Genomic DNA, 20,156 nt, shown 5'->3' with positions numbered 1-20,156 from the left:
TTTTAAAGTCCTTGAAGTTGCTGTGTTTTTAGTGAATATTTGTATTCTGAAGGCCTATAGACTAAATATTTGTATTGTGAATTTTTGTAATCTGAAGACCTGTAGACATCTTGAGGGCAGGGCCTGCAGTATTTCACTTGCATCTAGCATAGATTCTGGCACATAGGTAGTCAGTGAAGAGGAACCGACAAGAAGGTAGAGAAAATGAGGGAGAACTTGAGTGAGAGATGGGCTCACTAATGATAGCACTCTTGTCTTGAAGTTAAAAAGTCCTATATTTTTATACCCTTACATTTCACTCTAGTCTGTGTTTTTTACTGTGGTTGTATTAGAATTTGTTTCTATTGAAAATGACTTGAAACAAATGGGAAATCAATAGTTATTTTTTCTTAGAATTTGTTTTGGTGGCATTCTGAGTAAGAATTTATTTTGTAGCTTAAATTTGGCCCCTTCAAATTTCTTTTAGATATGGTTATAGTGTGTGAAACCCTTGTGCTTAAAAAAGATAAAGGATATTCTTGGTACTTAGTAGATTTTCCCAGAGACTATTTCTTTTCCTAGAATAGATCTTGTAACATGGTAGTACCTTGCTGGTATAGGATACAATATGAGTGTGACTTTTTTTTGGCGGGGGAGGGACATTCTTTAGTTTAACAAACATTTGAGTACCTCTGTGTGTTGAGTTCTTTGGATACAAGAATGGCTAAACACAGATTCTCATTCTTGATACAGTACAGTGGTTTGCAATTTTAACAAGTTACTTCAATATATGAATTAATAAAAAACATGGCTTTTTGACACAGAGTTCAAATGTTAAGGCTTTCCTTTGAATGGACATAGCTGCTGGGACTAAATGCAAAATTATAATGTAACCTTTTCATTTTCACTTTTTTGTGGAAGGAAATTCTTATGAAATCTATTAACAAATCTCGTATTGTGCAATACTATCTATATATATAAAATCCTAATATGCAAATAGACCGAACAGCAGAACAGCTGAACAACCGGTCGCTATGACGTGCACTGACCACCAGGGGGCGCACGTTGGACTATGGCGTGCGTTGGCAGCAGGTGGCAGAGTGCAGAACATGGTGGGCATCGGCTGCAGCAGGATGGTGGAGCAGGTGAGCAGGGCGCCAGACCAAGGCGGGCACCAGTCGCTGTCATTGGGGCAAGCCTCTGGTGGTTACTGAAAATTCTTTGCTCCCGTGTGCCGCAGTCCTGCCAGGTGCTCGCACCTGCTGCTGGCCCCACTTGCACCTACTACTGGCTCCAGAGCTGCCACTTGCACCCGCTGCTGGTCCTGATTGCTTGGTGCCATCAGCGGGTGTGAACGAGGCTGGAGCCATCAGTACGTGGAGCAGCGGTGGTTACGGGAGCGGGGCTGTGGTGGGAAGGGCCAGGTGGGGGTGCGGAGGATGGGCTGAGACCCACCCCTGTGCTCACCACAGCCTTGTGGCCCACAGTTCTTTTCAAGGTGCACGAATTCGTGCACTGGGCCCCTAGTAATGTATGTAGAGTTGTTGGTATAATATAAGTTATTCGCTTAGTGCTTGTTATGGCTCTCCAGACTGCTAAATTATTTCTGCCCTCCTGTTTGATATTGTTTGGCACACTAATGTCCTTAAAAAGCAATATTAGTTCTGTACCCTGCCCTTCATTGAGAATTGTACCATCCTCAATATCTCAGTACCTTTTTATCTTCACTCAGAATTTCTGTGGTTGGTTACCTTTAAAATCATCCTATGTTCTACATTTCTTCAGTTCCACAGTCATTACTGATTAACATGTCCTAAAGAACACTCATCATTTACTTCTGTATACCCTACTTATCTCAGTGAGTAACCTCATCTACTCAGTTTTGTCCTTGACTCTTTTCCCCTTCACCTCACATCTGATCAGTCATGTAGTCCTAACATTTTACCTTTTTAAATAACTTTCTAGGTCATCTGCCTTTCCTCATCCCCACTGCTGCTGCCTTAGTGCAAGCCACCATGAGTCTCTCCCACCCTGGATTACTGCAGCTGTTTATTTTTGGTTTTGCAGCCAGAGTATTAGAAAAAGGCAAGTCTGACTGACTATGGCAGGGGTGGGCAAACTTTTTGACTCGAGAGCCACAATGGGTTCTTAAACAGGACCAGAGGGCCGGAACAAAAGCATGGATGGAGTGTTTGTGTGAACTAATATAAATTCAAAGTAAACATCATTACATAAAAGGGTACGGTCTTTTTTTTTTTTTTTTAGTTTTATTTATTTCAAATGGGCTGGATCCGGCCCGCGGGCCATAGTCTCCCCACGGCTGGACTATGGCATTCCCAAGAGTCTAATGACTCTTTAGTGGCAAAGATTATCTTCTGGATAAATTACAAACTCCCTAATTCTTGAGAATGGCTTATAAAACCCTTTATGATCTGATCTCTACTCTTGTCTCTCAACACTAGCTTCTACTATCTGATCTGGGTTATAGCCATGCTCTGAATTTCTGCTCTTTGTATAGACTATATATCCTCTTCTAGTTAATGTTGCCATTCTTCAGGTCTCAGCTTATGTCACTCTGGTTAAGTCTTCCTTATTTCTCATCCTGCCTGAGCCTCCTAAGTCTAGGTTATTTGTCATTTATTTATTAGCTTATTTATACTTCTCTTATATGCTGTGATTACTAGTTTTCTTGCCCTAATCTCTAATTAGATTGTAAGTGCTATGAAGGCAGTGACTGAATCTTATTTATACTTTCGAAGCTTACTTTATGCCAGGCATATTGTAGGTATATGCTAAATATCAAAGAAATAACTGAAATTGACATTCTGCTATGACCATAGAGTTACTGGTTTTTATGACATTACCAGTTTAGTCAGACACTTTTTTCAGTGTGTGTGTGTTTTCCACCAACACCTTTTATTTCCTAGCAATTAGTTGGATCTCAGTAAATTTGAGTGTATGAATGAAGAAACTTCGATATCAGATTAAGTGGAATGGGGATTGTTGGAAGAGTTTGGAGAGGCTATTGCTTGTGCTCTTTTGCAGGATTTAGTAAAAGTTATTTGCAGAAACAAATTGTAAAAGGGTGTTCTAGGTACACTGAACACAGTGCACACCGAAAGGGCACAAGGCTTTGAGGGAAGAGGTGAGTTCAGAGTGGGCCCAGGCAGAAAGTTTGTATATATTGGGTGGGGAATGTCAGGTAAGATGCATAGGGTTTCAATTTGCATTTCCCTAATAACTAATGATGTTTAGCGTCTTTTCATGTGATTTCTATATGCCGTTCCTGTATCTTGGGTAGAGTATCTGATCTATTGCCCATTTTATTTTAAACTGTTGTTCATTTGCTTGTTAATGATTTTTGAGAGTTCTTTTTATGTTTTGGATACAAGCCCTTTATTAGATACTAGTGGCCCGGTGCACACATTCACGCACATTGAAAGGAAATTAATTAGAAGAAATATTTTAATATCACTATTCACCCTTTCTCTATAATAGAAGTGTCAACCAAATTCATAATCGACAATGACAGATTGACGTGTGCGATTGGCGCCAGCAAGAGCTTTATATGTATTGCGCATGCGCGAGTCAGCTTAGCCTTTTATATATATAGAATAAACTCACTTAATTAGACCTGCTTTCTGATTTAGCTAAACTTTTTCCAGCCCAGTGAAGCACCCCAACTTCTCTTTCAGGTAATTGTCAGCATCACAGCAGTAATTATCAACATGAAGCAGATTATTATTGTAGATCACGCAGGGAGAACAAAGGGTAAAATGTTTAACTGCAGCAGTGTTTGACTATATTCTGCTCAGTGAGAAAACCTGAAGTCATTTTCAAGGTCCACCATTTCTTTCTTCTTTTCAGTCAGGTCAAGTTTCTAAACTTTCTGAATCTCTGTTTTCTGCCTAGTGAAAAGAAAATAGGATTCTACCAAGTCTCCTATCTACCTACTCCAGGACTTCTGTGAGAATCAAATGAGATGAGGCACTTGAAAACATTTCACAAACATTTGGTTAAAGTGTAAAATATTTCCACCTGGCTATAAAGCAGCGGTTCTCAGCCTGTAGGTTGTGACCCCTTTGGGGGTCGAACGACCCTTTCACAGGGGTCGCCTAAGACCATTGGAAAACACATATATAATTACATATTGTTTTTGTGATTAATCATTATGTTCAATTTGTTTTTTTTATTTTTATTTTTTATTTTTAAATATATTTTATTTTTTACAGAGAGGAAGGGAGAGAGAGAGTTAGAAACATCGATGAGAGAGAAACATCGATCAGCTGCCTCCTGCACATCTCCTACTGGGGATATGCCCGCAACCCAGGTACATGCCCTTGACCGGAATCGAACCTGGGACCTTTCAGTCCGTAGGCCGACACTCTATCCACTGAGCCAAACCGGTTTTGGCAATTATGTTCAATTTGTAACAATGAAAATACATCCTACATATCAGGTATTTACATGTGGACACAAGATGGCCAGGAGGGGAGGGCAGTTGTGGGTGATCAGGCCAGCAGGGGAGGGCAATTAGGGGTGACTGGGCTGGCAGAGGAGGGCAGTTGGGAGTGACCGGCCTGCAGGGGAGGGTAGTTCAGGTGGACAAGGCCTGCAAGGGAGGGCAGTTAGGGGCAATCGGGCCAGCAGGTGAGCAGTTAGGCATCGATCAGGCTGGAAGGGGAGCTGTTAGGGGGTGATTAGGCTGGCAGGCAGCAGTGGTTAGGGGCAGTCAGGCAGGCAGGCAGGTGAGCGGTTGGGAGCTAGCAGTCTTGAATTGTGAGAGGGATCCCAGATTGGAGACGGTGCAGCCTGGGCTGAGGGACAACTCCCCCTCCCCATGCACGAATTTTGTGTACTGAGCCTCTAGTATTAATATAGCCATTCTAGCTTTTCTTTTTCAATACTCCATGTTTATTTTCTATATTGGTTTATTAGTTATAACTTACTTTAATGATTGCTTTAGGACTTGAGAGTATACATCTTTAACTTACCACATTTATCTTCATGTGCTATACTACTTCACATGAAGTATAAGAATCTAGAACAATCTATTCCATTTCTTTTCTCTTGGCTTTCATGCTATTTTTGTCGTTTTACTTCTGTATGTGTTACAAATCCTACCAAACATATATTTAATCTATGCTTTTTAAACAAAGAGATTCGGTTAACAAGAAATATGTTTATACACAGTTAATATTTTGGGTGGCTTTCATTTCTATCTGTAGATCCAGATTTCGTTCTAGTTTAATTTATTCTGATGGAAAGATTTGACGTTTTTATAGTGTCGGTCTGATGTTGATGAATTGTTTTAGCTTTTATATGTCTAAAAAATAATCTTTATTTTACTTTTTTTTTTTTGAAAGGTATTTTCTCTGGGTATAGAATTGTAGGTTAACAGTAGTATTCTTTCAGTTACTTTAAAGAAGTTGCTCCAAGGAGGTGGAGGGAACTTTAGAAGGTTTTGAATATGTTTATGGCTTGATGGTGATGGTTCATAGGTATATACTTATCCCCATACTTAGTCAAGTTGTATACATTAAATATGTATAGCTTCTTATGCCTCTCACACCTGAATAAAGTGGTTTAAAAAATGATGTTGTGCCATTGTCTTTTAGTCTCCATTGTTTCTAAAAAGAAATCTGCCAAGTCATTATACTTAATGGTTTTTTCTCAGACAGATTTGAAGGTTTTCTTTGTATTACTGATTTTGAACAGTTTGATTAGGATGTGCCTTTAGATAGTGTTTTGTGTGGTTCTTTTCTTAAAAAGTTAAATCCTTATTGTTAAAAGTATTACTTACGTATGTCTTCCTTTTCCCCCCATCGATCCCTTCTAGCGCACCCCTATCCCCCACCCTGATTCTTGCTGTTTAAATTTGTGGATTTATAGTCTTCATCAGATTTGGAAAAATTTCTGCAGTTATCTTTTTTTTTAAAGGAATTTTTTGATTCTCCCCTCCGTAATCTCCTTGAGGTACTTCAGTTATCTGTGTACTAGACCACTTGAAGTTTTCCTGCAGCTGATTGATGGTCTGCTCACTTTTTCTCAGTTTTCCCCCTTCTTTATGTTTTGTATAGTTTAATTGCTGTAAGTTCAAATTCAGTATTCTTCTGCAATGTCTAATCTACCATTATTCCACTCAGTGTATTTTCATTTGAGACATTGTATTTTTCATCTCTAGAAGATTAGTTGGGTCTTTGTAATATGTTTGATGAGCTCTAATTTTTCTCTAGTGTCTTGAATATATGAGATTCAGTTATAATAATGTTTTAATATCTGTATTAATCCTATTATTTGTGTCTTTTGAATCTTATTTTATTGGTTGATTTTCTAACTTATCTCATTGTAGGTCATGTTTCTCTGTTAGCATGCTTAGTAAATTTTTTTTTTTTTTTTACACCAGATGTCAGATATTGTGAATTTAATGTGGGTGCTAGATATCTTTGTATTCCTTTAAAATATTCTTGAGTTTTATCCTGGGAGGCACTTAAGTTATCTGGAAACAATTCAGTGCTTTTGGGTCTTGCTTTTAAACATACTAGATGGTATCATCACAGTATTTAATGTGGAACTAATTTTGCCATAGCGCTGAGGAAAGACTATTCTGAGTGCTCTCCTAGTGCCCTGTGAATTATGAGGTTTCCCACTGTGGTGGATACAGCTCTGTATGAGCCTGTAGATTATTCTTCTAATAATTTCAGGTGGCTTTTCCTTTTTGCTTAGGTTGTTTACTCACACACATGCACTTGCTGAACACTCAGTGATCTCTACAGACCTCGTGAGTTCTCTCTCTGAGCACTTCTCTCTTTTCTGATATTGTCCTGTGAATTCTGTCTTGTCTTCCCCCAGTTCCCAGCTCTGTTTCTTGAACACAGGGAGACTTTTTCATAAGGTTCCCGGTACTTTAATACTTTTTAGATATTTTCCAAGCTGGATTACTTAGGAAATTCAACTTTTTCTTAAATGAAAAATAGAGTAGGCAGCACTTGACTAACATATATATGGAAAAGAAAGTTGCATAATGTGCCTCAGTTAGGTGAAGTGTTGCATTTTATTCTTTAGGGTTCACTTCATTAAGCTTCCAGAATCTCTTTAGTATTAATGGTATTTTTTTTTAAAAAATTATTGTTTAAAATATTACATATGTCTCCTTTTTCCCCCATTGACCTCTCCCCGGCCAACCACCCCTCTCCCTCCTCCCCCCACACACATGTCCTCACCCCACTAGTGTCTGTGTCCATTGGTTATGCTTATACTAGTATGCATGCATATAAGTCCTTTGGTTGATCTCTTACCCCACCCCCCTCTCCTGTCTTCTCTCTGAAGTTTGACGGTCTGTTCGTGCTTCTCTATATGTGGATCTATTTATGTTCATCAGTTTATATTTATTATATTCCACAAATGAGTAAGATAATGTGATATTTATCTTTCTCCGACTGGCTTATTTCGCTTAGCATAATGCTCTCCGTGTTCATCCATGCTGTTGCGAATAGTAAGAGTTCTTTTTTCAGCAGCTTAGTATTCGATTCTGTAGATGTACAGTGTTAATAGTATTGCAGAACCTTAGATTCTGTTGTTAATGATACCAAACTTTCCTTGGCAAGAGAGTGCCCCTTTTTCTGTGAGAACTATTTTGCTTATTGTAATACCTGAGTGTATTAGGCTTAGGTGAAAATAAAGTGTAATTTTTGGAAATGTCTCTGAAAAAGGTTTGAGATGTTAAGGGATTACTTTTTCATAACTTTTTCTTACATCCATTTTGTGGCTCCAGATATAACTATCCTGTCTTATGAATTCATAAACGGAAATCTGGAAAGGTTACAATTTATGCTTTTGGAATTTCCTTTTTTCACTTTTTTGATTAAAATTACTTTTAATTACTAAAGCACTATCTAATTTTTAACTCTGAAATGTTAAAATAAATTAGAGGCATTAACATAAAAAGTCACAGTTACATTTTCAACCTTTCCCTATCCCATTCTCTCTTCCAGAAGTAACCTCTGTTAATACCTTAAAGTGTGTTTTCCCGTAACTTGAAAACACATTATGTATTTTACAGAGGTATACAAAAACGTTTAAAAATATAAATGTCATTATACTATATATAATTGACATTTTTTCTATGTATGTATACTTGTCCATTTAATCGCCCTCATTCTTTCTTAACTTCTGAATAGCATTCCCCATAGAATAAATATCTCAGGGTATAGTTGGTAATTTCCCTCATTGTGGACATTCAGAATCATACCTTCCCTTACCATCTCTTTTCATGCCTCCCTTCTTCGATATTACAAATAATAAATAATACTATTGTGAATAATCTTATGCATATCTTTGTGCATGTGTATGAGTAAATCTGTATGCATTAGAATTTTTCTTCTCTGGCCCTAGCTGGTTTTTCTCCGTGGTTAGAGCTTTGGCCTGAGGACTGAAGGGTCTTGGGTTCAGTTGTGGTCAAGGGCACATACCTGGGTTGCAGGCTCCATCCCTCCACATTGGTGCATGCCAGAGGCAACCAATCCATGTGTTTCTCACATCGATTTTTCCCTGTCTCTGCCTCTCCCTTCCACTCTCTAAAAATCAATGGAAAAAAATATCCTTGAGTGAGGATTAACAACAACAACAAAATTTTTTTTCTATCTCTGTATGAACAATAGAATTGTCTCCCACCATACTTCACAATTTTTGCCTTCTGCTTAATGCTAGTCTGTTGCTTAATGACTATTTTATTGAAGGTCATCTTCAGATTTTGAGCTCAGAACTCTGTGTGGTATTGACTACCAGAAGTTCTTTTCTGACACAAGTCCATATTAGAAGTGACTTCCATAACTCAGGAGAGGCAGTAAAATAATGTGGGTGCTTTATAGTTTAGTGATTGAGATCAGTTTTCTGGTGTCACACTGTCTGGGTTTCAATTTCCACATTACTCCGTAACCATCCGTTACTATTTGTCATCTCCCTTAGGCAAGTTATTTAACCTCTGTCAGTTTTCTCATTTACACAAATGGGCTCCTCATCCTCATGATATAGTAGGATATAGTTATAGCACCTGTTGTCTAGGATTATTGTAAAGGTTAAGCTCTAACTCCTTTAAGAAGTTCCTGGTGCCTGAGTCTTTCATAAAATGTTAGCTAAAAACAGAAGAATACATGCCAATTTATATTCATCAGCCAATTGGTGATGGGCTCTGGTGGTGCTTGTCCTGTTTTGTTTTTTTTTTTTAAATTAAATCTTTATTGTTCAGATTATTATAGTTGTTCCTCTTTTTCCCCCCATAGCTCCCTTACACCTGGTTCCCACCCCACCCTCTGCCCTTACCCCCCCTCCCCCCACTGTCCTCATCCATAGGTGTACGATTTTTGTCCAGGCTCTTCCTGCACCCCCCACACCCCTTTCCCCCCTGAGAATAGTCAGTCCACTCCCTTTCTATGCCCCTGATTCTATTCTATTCACCAGTTTATTCTGTTCATCAGATTATTTATTCACTTGATTTTTAGATTCATTTGTTGATAGATGTGTATTTGTTGTTCGTAATTTGTATCTTTACCTTGTTCTTCTTCCTCTTCTTAAAGGATACCTTTCAGCATTTCATATAATACTGGTTTGGTGGTGATGAACTCCTTTAGCTTTTTCTTATCTGTGAAGCTCTTTATCTGACCTTCAATTCTGAATAATACCTTTGCTGGGTAAAGTAATCTTGGTTGTAGGTTCTTGCTATTCATCACTTTGAATATTTCTTGCCACTCCCTTCTGACCTGCATAGTTTCTGTTGAGAAATCAGCTGACAGTCATATGAGTACTCCCTTGTAGGTAACTGACTGTTTTTCTCTTGCTGCCTTTAAGATTCTCTCTTTGTCTTTTGCTCTTGGCATTTTAATTATGATGTGTCTTGGTGTGGTCCTCTTTGGGTTCCTTTTGTTTGGGGTTCTCTGAGCTTCCTGGACTTGTAAGTCTATTTCTTTCACCAGGTAGGGGAAGTTTTCTGTCATTATTTCTTCAAATAGGTTTTCAATAACTTGCTCTCTCTCTTCTTCTGGCACCCCTATAATTCAGATGTTGGTATGCTTGAAGTTGTCCCAAAGGCTCATAACACTATCTTCATATCTTTGGATTCTTTTTTCTTTTTGTTTTTCTGGTTGGGTGTTCTTTGCTTCTTTGTATTTCAAATCTTTGACTTGATTTTTGCGATCCTCTAGTCTGCTGTTAGAACACTGTATATTATTCTTTATTTCAGTCAGTGTATGCTTAATTTCTAGTTGGTCCTTTTTCATATCCTTGAGGGTCTTACTAGATTTATTGAGGGTCTTACTAAATTTATGGGCGGTTTTTAGAAAATTCTTGAAAAACCTTATAAGTGTGGTTTTGAACTCTATATCCAGTAGTATGCTTTCCTCCATTTCTGTCGTTTGTGACCTGTTTCTTTGTCTCCGCATTTTTGTTACTTCCCTGTGTTGATAGAGTGGCTTTGTGTGCTAGGTGTCCTATAGGGTCCAGTGGCTCAGCCTCCCCAATTACCTTAGATGGACACTATTGGTGCACCCCTTTGTGGGCTTTGTGCACAGTCTTGTTGTAGTTAAGCCTTGATTGTTGTAGGTATCACTGGGAGAAATTGACCTCCAGGTCAATTGCCTGTGATAATCAGCTGTGACTAAGGTGGGAGAACTTCTGTGCTGGAGACACCCTTCTGGGGCAAGACTTGCTTCAGTGGGGCTTTGTTGCTCACTGAGTCTGCCCCCTGAGTGTGTCCCTTATGGATCTGAGGAGTTGTAATCTGGATGGTCCCACTCTGGCCACTGGGTACACTGGCTCTTGGATCTCTAAGGAGGTGCTAATTTAGCCTCTGCCTAAGGCTACCCAGCAGGAGCTATGGAGAGATCTGCAGATTCCCTTCCTTGTTTGGGGTTTGGAGGTGCCCAGATGAGACCCAGCTGTGAAGCAAAGCAAGCTGCTGTGGGGCCTTGGGCCTTCTTTTGAAAGTTCTGGGTCTCCCTGACCCAGCTGCAGTTTGTTAGGTAATTTTAGATTGCAAAGGGCGAGGCCATTCATATGCAAAAGCCTCTGTGCACAGTTTGGGTGGGGCGGGGTCTCAGGGAGTCAACAGGGCGGAGCAAACAGCTATGGCTGATCCTCAGCCCTGCCCTAAGAGGCTCCTGGTCTCAGTGTCCCACGGTAATCGCTTCAAGCACCTCTGAGAGAAAGCCACCCTCGGGTTCTGACCCATGCCAGACAGTCCAGTTTCCCCCCGTATGTCCCCAGAGACTGGCTTGGAACTGGAGTTCAGAGCAGTTGGGAGCTTGTGTCTCCCTCCCAATTGAAAAAGACAACCGTGTCCTCAGTTGCCAGCCCTTTCCGTGTGTGCCTCCATACCTCTGCACTTTACTTCCACACCTCCTCTGAGTCTCAGTGTGCTTTCCTCTTTCCTTCTAGTTGTAGAATTTCCACTCAACCAGCCTTCCTGTGGTTCTGGATGATGTCCGTTTTGTCTTTTAGCTGTATTTTTGAAGTGGTTGTGCAAGGCAGCAATTTCCGGTGTTTTCCTATGCCGCCATCTTGGTTTCTCCTTGTCCTGTGTTGTTGTTCCCCATGCTGTTCTGAATAGTGATGTGATTATATTTATAAAGGGTCTATATAAGTAGAAAGTACACTCTACTCAAAACTTACGTATGTCAAAAGTACTTAGCTCTAGAAGTGACTATTTTATTTTCCACTACAAAAACACACCAAAATGATCTTAAGGTAAGAAATGTGTTCTTATCGGAACAGTTAGGAAGCATTGATTTTTCATCTATTTCTTTTAAGTTTTTTATTGTTGAAAGTTTTACATATGTTTCCTTTTTCTCCCATTGACCTTCCCCAGCCTGTTCCCGCCCCCCAACAGTTCCCCCTACCCCCCTATTGTCTGAGTCCATTGATCATGCTCATATGCATGCATACAGGTCCTTTGGTTGATCTCTTACCCCACCCTGCCACCCTCCCCTGTCTTCCCTCTGAGGTTTGAAGGTCTATTCAATGCTTCCAGGTCTTGGATCTATTTTTGTTGATTTGTTAATCTTGGTCATTATATTCCACAAATGAGTGAGATCATGTGATATTTACCTTTCTCCAACTGGCTTATTTTGCTTAGCATAATGCTCTCCAGGTCCATCCATGCTGTTGCAAGTAGTAAGAGTTGTTTCTTTTTTACAACAGCATAGTATACCATTTTGTAGATGTGCCACTGTTTTTAATCCACTCATCTGCTGATGGGCACTTAGGCTGTTTTCTGATTTCTTGGGATATATTCCTAGAATTGGGATCCCTGGTTCAAATGCGAGTTCCATTTTTTACTTTTTGAGGAAACTCCATACTGTTCTCCACAGTGGCTGCATCAGTGTGCGTTCCCTCCATCAGTGTATGAAGGTTCCTTTTTCTCCACATCCTCTCCAGCGCTTGTCGTTTGTTGATTTGTTGATAGCCATTCTGACAGGTGTGAGATGGTACCTCATTGTTGTTTTGATTTGCATCTCTCGGGATGATTAGTGACTTTGAGCATGTTTTCATATGTCCTTGGCCTTCTGTATGTCTGCTTTCAAAAAGTGTCTATTTAGGTCCTTTGCCCATTTTTTGAATGGATTGTTTATCTTCCTTTTGTTAAGTTGGATGAGTTCCCTATAAATTTTGGAGATTAAACCCTTATTGGATGTAACATTAGCATATATGTTCTCCCATGCAGTGGACTCTCTTGTTTTATTGATGGTTTCTTTTGCAGTGCAGAAGTTTTTATTTTGATGTGGTCCCATTTGTTTATTTTCTCCTTAGTTTCCATTGTCCTAGGAGCTGTATCGGTAAAGATATTGCTACAACATAGGTTTGATATATCGCTGCTTATGGATTCTTCTAAGATTTTTATGGTTTCCCGTCACACATTTAAGTCTTTTATCCATTTAGAGTTTGTTTTTGTGTATGGTATAAGTTGGGATCTAGTTTCATTTTTTTGCATGTATCTGTCCAATTTTCCCAAAACCATTTATTGAAGAGACCAGCTTGACTACAATGTATGCTCTTGGCTCCTTTGTCAAATATTAATTGAGCATAATGGCTTGAGTTGATTTCTGGGTTCTTTGTTCTGTTCCATTGGTCAATATGTCTGTTCTTGTGGCAATTTTGAGAACCGTGGCTTTGTAATATAGCTTGATATATGCTATTGTGATTCCTCCAACTTTGTTCTTCTTTCTCAGGATTGCTGTAGCTATTGAGGGTCTTTTAAACATTTTTTTATAAAGTTAATTTCAGAGAGGAAGGTAGAGGGAGAGATAGAAACATCACGATGAGAGAGAATCATTGATCGGCTGCCTTCTGCATGCCTCCTACTGGGGATCAAGCCTGCAACCTGGGCATGTGCCCTTGACCAGAATCGAACCTGGGACCCTTCAGTCTGCAGGCCGATCCACTGAGCCAAACCATCTAGGGTGGGTCTTTTTTTATACCATATAAATTTTTGGAGAGTTTGTTCTATGTCTGTGAAATATGCTGTAGGTATTTTAATGGGGATTGCATCGAATCTATAGGTTGCTTTGGGTGATATGGACATTTTCATGATGTTGATTCTGCCAGTCCATTAACATGGTATATTTTTCCATATGTTTATGTCTTCTATCTCTTTTTTCAACGTCCTGTAGTTTTCTCTGTATAGGTATTTTACCTCCTTAGTTAAGTTTATTACTAGGTACCTGAATTTTTTTGGTGCAGTGGTAAATGGGATTTTTTTTTTAGTTTCTCTTTCTGTGGGTTCATTATTGGTATATAAAAATGCCATAGATTTCTGGGTGTTAATTTTGTATCCTGCTATGTTGCCAAATTCATTTATTAAATCTAATAGTTTTTTGATGGAGTCTTTAGGGTTTTCTATGTACAATATGTCATTTTCCAATAATGAATTTTACTTCTTGTCCAATTTGGATGCCTTTTATTTCTTCTTCTTGTCTGATCACTGTGGCTAGCACTTCCAATACTATGTCGAACAGGAATGGTGAAAATGGGCATTCATTTCTTGTTCCTGTTCTTCGGGGAAATGGTTTTAGTATTTGTCCATTGAGTATAATATTTCATCTAGTCTTATTCTTGAATATTTTCAGGTCCACTTTCAGTTTGCTTAACATTTGTTAAAAACATACCTAAGTGAAATTTGCATATTGTTAACACAGCAGTTATCCTGCTATCTTTGTTTATGGAGAAGATTGTGATAATCTTGAAATTCAAAACTTTTCATGTAGAGCAAAACAAATTCCACTTTATCTTTCTTTGAAGTACTTTTAAGTTTAAGTGCTATTTTTATTTTTTTTTTACTTTTATCATAGTCTTTAAAAACAAAATCTTCATTGTTGAGAGTATTACAGATGTCCCCCCTCCTCATGGTCTCCCTTCACCCAGTTCCTGCCCCGCCCCACCCCAGGCCTTCATCACCCTATTGTCTATGTCCTTAGATAATGCATATCTATATATATAAAAGCCAAGAGACCAGAATGCCAGAACGACTGGAACAACTGCTTGATTTGACGCGCACTGTGGCCTTGATCGGCCCCCCCACCCGAACGGGGGTGGGACCGGTCTGCCAACCTCCTGCGGCTCCTCCCACTGGCCGACCCGGCCCCGATCAGCCCCAATCAGGACTGGCCGGCCGGACCCCACCTGTGCACAAATTCGTGCGCTGGGCCTCTAGTATGAGTATAAGATCTTTGGTTAATCTCCTCCCACACACCCCCTCACACCTTCTGATATTCATCAGTCTGTTCCATGTTTCCATCCCTCTAATTCTATTGTATTCAGTTTAGTTTGTTTATTGGCTTTCTTATTTATTTTGATTTTTAGATTCAATTATTGATATGCATTTATTGCCATTTTATTAATTTAATTTTGTCTTTTAATCTTTATTATTGAAAGTATTACACACGTCCTTCTTTTCTTCCCATTAACCTCTTCTGGCCAGCTCCCATCTTCCCTCCTACCCCCAGGCTCTCACCACCCCATTGTCTGTGTTCACGGGTTATGCATATATACACACCAGTTCATTGATTGATCTCATATTTTTTAATCCTCCTCTTCTTTTTCTTTCTCTTATTAAAGAATACCCTTCAACATTTCATATAATGCTAGTTTGGTGGTGATGAGCTCCTTTAGCTTCTTCTTGTCTGTGTAGCTCTTTATCTGACCTTCAATTCTAAATGATAGCTTTACTGGGTACAGTAATCTTGGTTGTAGGTCCTTGCTATTCATCACTTTGAATATTTCTTGCCATTCCCTTCTGGCCTGCAAAGTTTCTGTTGATAAATCAGCTGACAGTCATATGGGTGATCCCTTGTAGGTGACTAACTGCTTTTCTCTTGCTGCTTTTTTAAAAAAATTTCTTTTTCTTTCCTTTTTTAATATATATATTTTTTATTGGTTTCAGAAAGGAAGGGAGAGGGAGAGAGAGATACAGTGGGGCCTTGACTTACGAGTGTCCCGACTAACGAGTTTTTTGAGATACCAGCTGTCTCTCGGCCAACTTTTTGCATTGAGTTGATAAAGTAATTTGAGTTAACGAGCTCCTTAACGAGCTCGGTCTTGTAACGAATTAAACTCGTAAGTCAAGGCCCCACTGTAGAAACATCAATGATGAGAGAGAATCATTGATCGGCTGCCTCCTGCATATGCCCCCTATTGGGGATCAAGCCTGCAACCAGGCATATGCCCCTCACCGGAATCAATCCTTTGACCCTTCAGTTTGCAGGCCGATGCTCTATCCACTGAGCCAAGCCGGCCAGGGCTTCTCTTGCTACTTTTAAGATTCTCTGTCTTCAGCCCTTACATTTTAATTATGATGTTTCTTGGTGTGGACCTCTTTGGGTTCCTCTTCTTTCAGACTGTGCTTCCTGGATTCTGTGCTTTCTTTCACTAGGTAGGGGGAATTTTTTGTCATTATTTCTTCAAATAGGTTTTCAATATTTCGTTCTCTCTCTTCTTCTTCTGGTTCCCCCATAATGCGAATGTTGGTATGCTTGAAGTTGTCCCAGAGGCTCCTTTCACTATCTTCATATTTTTGGTATTTTTTTTTTCCTTTTTGCTCTTCTGATTGGGTGACTTTTGCTTACTCATATTCCAAATTGTTTATTTGATTCTTGGAATTCTCTACTCTACTGTTGAATCCCTGTAAATTATTCTTTTTTTTAAAGTATATTTTATTGATTTTTTACAGAGAGGAAGGGAGAGGGATAGAGAGTTAGAAACATCTATGAGAGAGAAACACTGATCACCTGCCTTCTGCATACTCCCTACTGGGTATGTGCCTGCAACCAAGGTTCATGCCCGTGACTGGAATCGGACCTGGGACCCTTGAGTCCGCAGGCCAACACTCCATCCAGTGAGCCAAACCGGCTAGGGCAGTGGTCGGCAAACTGCGGCTCGCGAGCCACATGCGGCTCTTTGGCCCCTTGAGTGTGCTCTTCCTAAGCTTTAGGAGTACCCTAATTAAATTAATAACAATGTACCTACCTATATAGTTTAAGTTTTAAAAATTTGGCTTTCAAAAGAAATTTCAATTGTTGTACTGTTGATATTTGGCTCTGTTGACTAATGAGTTTGCTGACCACTGGGCTAGGGTGCTATAAATTATTCTTTATGTTAGTGTATGCTTAATTTCTGATTGTTCCTTTTTCATGTCTTTGACATTCTCACTAAGATCCTTGAAAGTCTCATTAAGTCTCTTGAAGCTCTCATTAAGATCCTTGAAACCTTATAACCATTGTTTTGAACTCTCTATCCAGTAGCTTGCTTGCTTCCATTTCTTGTGACATGTTTCTTTTTCTCTGCATTTTGGCTGCTTCCCTGAGTTTGTTTCTAGGTAGAGCTGTTATGTCTCCTAGAATTGGTAGAGTAGTCTTGTGTAGTAGGTGTCCTGCAGGGCCCAGTGGCTCAACCTCCCCAGTCACCTGATCTGGGTACTCTAGGTGTGCCCCTTTGTGGCATGTGTGCACAGTCTTGTACTTGAGCCGTGATTGCTGCTGGCATCACTGGGAGGAATTGACTTCCAGGCCAGTTGGCTGTGAGGACCAGCTGTATCTACAATGGAAGAGTTGCTATGTAGGTGACACCCCTATGCAGCAGGACTTGTTTCAGTGGTGCTCACTGAGTCTGCCTCTTGAGTGTGTTGCTGTGGATGTGTAGAGGTGTAATATGCTATGGTCTGAAGCTCTCCACTGGGTGCACTGGCTCTGGGGCCCCTGGGGAGGTGCAAAGGCAGCCACTGCCTGGGGCCACCTGGCATGAACTACAGTGAGATATACAGATGACTGCTACTTGTATTGGGCTAGGAAGTGCCCAGGTGAGGCCACCCTGTAGAAGCAATGCAGACTGGTGCTAGTGTAGGGTCTTGGGCCTTTTATTGATAGGTGTGGTGCCAGCTGCTGCTTGTTTGAGAGATTTTAGGAAACCTGAGGCCTGGGCCAGGACAGGCCATTCATATGAAAAAGCCAGGGGTGGGTTCTCAGGGAATCACCAGGGTGGAACAAACAATATATATAGGCCATGCTTATAGAAACTCACATATGGCTGCCAGTTAGCTCTGCGATGGGGGAGGTTCCAGCACAGGAACAATGACCCCAGCCAGCATCCCTGTCTGGGAGAAAGCTGCCCATGAGTTTCTGCCCCAATGCCAGACAGTCCAGTTCCTCCCTGTATGTCCCTGGATTCCCCTAAACCTGCTGTCTGGTGCTGGAGCTCAGAGGAAGCAGGACCTTTTATGTTCGTGGAACACCTGGGACTTCAGCAGCTTCTATGTCACTCAGCCACAATCCTTGCTGGTTTTTACAGCGTGAAGTTACAGGGACTTCTTTTCCAAGGTCTGGAACCCTGGGCTGGGAGTTTCGTGTGGGGCTGCGACCCCCTGCTTCTCAGGGGAGGTATTGGAGATATCCCTCCTGATTAAAAAAATGTCACATGTGGGTGTCGGACCAGCCCATCTTATGCCTCTGCCCTTCCTACTTGTCTCAGTGTGCTTTCTTCTTTATTTCTGTGGTGGTAGAACTTCCTTTCAGCCAGCTTTCAGTCAGTTCTGAATGATGGTGGGTTCTGTATTTTGTTGTAATTTTTTAAAAAAAATATATTTTATTGATTTTTTTACAGAGAGGAAGGGAGAGGGACAGAGAGTCAGAAACATGGATGAGAGAGAAACACTGATCAGCTGCCCCCTGCACACTCCCCACAGGGGATGTGCCTGCAAACAAGGTACATGCCCCTGACCGGAATCGAACCTGGGACCCTTGAGTCTGCAGGCCAGCGCTCTATCCACTGAGCCAAACCGGTTAGGGCTTGTTGTAATTTTGATGTGGTTGTAGAAAGCAACAAGTACTGGTGTTTACCTACACCTCCATCTTGGTTCTCTCATCACAGTCTGTTCCTGATAATACATTTATGTATGAAATAACCAGAAACTTGGTTTAGACATTATAGGAAAACATCTCTTTAATTTTTTTAAACTGATGTTGAAATAGTATTGAATAAAAATAGTGTGATTAATCTTACTTTTGCTATTCTAGGTTATATATGAACAGGAAGGTGTCTATATTCACTCATCTAGTGGAAAGAGCAATGACCAAGACAGCTTGATTTCTGGAATATTACGTGTTTTGGAGAAGGTATGTTTCCAATAAATGATTTTATTTAATAATTAATCGTTCATGGTAGTGGCTAATCTTTGGGGCATTATCAGCAAGTTTGGATTCCATGTGTAAGATAAAGTTATGTAATCAAACAATAGTTGTAAATTTAACATTAAGTGATATTAGAAATAAAATACTTTAGAAGGTCAGTAAAATGGCATGGAATACTTAAAAACATTATGTAGAAGTTGCAGTAATACATTTCTTACAATAAAATGTGAGCAGAGTTTTAAAATCTACATTATATTGGTTGTCCGATAGTAGTTTATATATGATATTGCATATTTAAAGTGCTAATGTTTAAGAGGTTAAAATTTTATTTTGGGTTCATGGAATTAAAAATAATGTAAGTGTAATAATGACTAAGAATGTAAGATATTGCTGAATAGTAAATGTAGTTCATAATTTTCTTCTCTAGGATGCTGAAGTTATTGTGGATTGGAGACCATTGGATGATGCTTTAGATTCTTCGAGTATTCTCTATGCTGGAAAGGTATTTAAGAAAAAAATAAATGGCTCAGGAAAGTTAGGCCATTTAAAAAAACATAACAGCTTTATTGAGATATAATTCATATACCATAAAACTCACTCTTTCAAAGTGTAAAATTCAGTGGTTTTAGTAAATTTACAGTTTTGTGCAACCATTGCCAATATTTAATTTTAGAACATTTCATCACTCCCTAAAAAGAAACAACCTTTTATTGGTCACTCCTTAAATCCCCTCTTCTTCCAGTTCCCGGCAACCACTAATCTACTTTGTCTCTGAGTTTGCCTGTTGTGGACATTTCCATATAATGTGCGGTCTTTTGTGACTGACTTCTTTCGCTTAGCATAATGTTTCAAGGTTTATGCATAATATAGTATTTATTGATAATTTTCTTTTCCCCCCTGAATAATACTGCATTTATGGATATACCACATTTTGTTTTTTCATTATTTGATGGACATTTTTTTTTTAACTTTTAGATTAATATAAATAATGCTGCTATGAACATTCATGTACAAGTTTTTGTGTGAGCATATATTTTCTCTTGGAAACCTAAGTGTAGAATCATTGGGTTTATATGATAATTTGTCTTTAACATTTGTATCATGGTAGGTAGAGATTTACCTCTGTTTTACCTCTATTTCACCTTCACCTTGAAACTCTCGCCCAGCTGTCCACATTTCTTCTCAAAGTATTTAATCACATACATGATCTTCTAATTTCATCTTCATAAAGACATTTCTTCCAGAGTCTCACATGCTTCATTTTATACTGGTTGCCCTCTGGGTTTTCTTTGCATCAGTTATCCTGGGGATTCTTTTAGCCTCTTTCCCATATTTTATTCCCTCCCCCCTTTTAAAGAAATCCTATGCTGTTATCTACCTATTTTGGTTTACTGTCTTGTTTTGGGTTTATTCCCAAGTTCCAGTGCTTCCTTAGGGGAAAAAAAGGTGCATGGGAACAACAAAAACTTTTTTTTTTATTCTTATTCTGGATTGGATAGCTTGGCTGGC

The 20,156-nt window shown here is 39.5% G+C and overlaps 1 protein-coding gene across 2 annotated transcripts in view; it reads left to right on the top strand.

The window, feature by feature from the left end:
- Positions 1 to 20,156, top strand: part of TBC1D15 (TBC1 domain family member 15) — a 72,125-nt gene that overhangs the window by 4,260 nt on the left and 47,709 nt on the right. For both annotated transcript variants that reach the window (XM_081083287.1, XM_081083286.1), the window contains exons 2-3: positions 18,534 to 18,632; positions 19,075 to 19,149. In XM_081083287.1, coding sequence (XP_080939413.1) covers positions 18,534 to 18,632; positions 19,075 to 19,149 — 174 coding nt within the window. The remainder of the gene's footprint in view (positions 1 to 18,533; positions 18,633 to 19,074; positions 19,150 to 20,156) is intronic.

The sequence above is a fragment of the Myotis nattereri genome (assembly GCF_964212035.1).
Source record: "Myotis nattereri genome assembly, chromosome: 2".
NCBI lineage: Eukaryota > Metazoa > Chordata > Mammalia > Chiroptera > Vespertilionidae > Myotis > Myotis nattereri.
The sequence above is the reverse complement of the archived record's forward strand: the minus strand, read 5'-3'. Positions and strand labels throughout refer to the sequence as shown.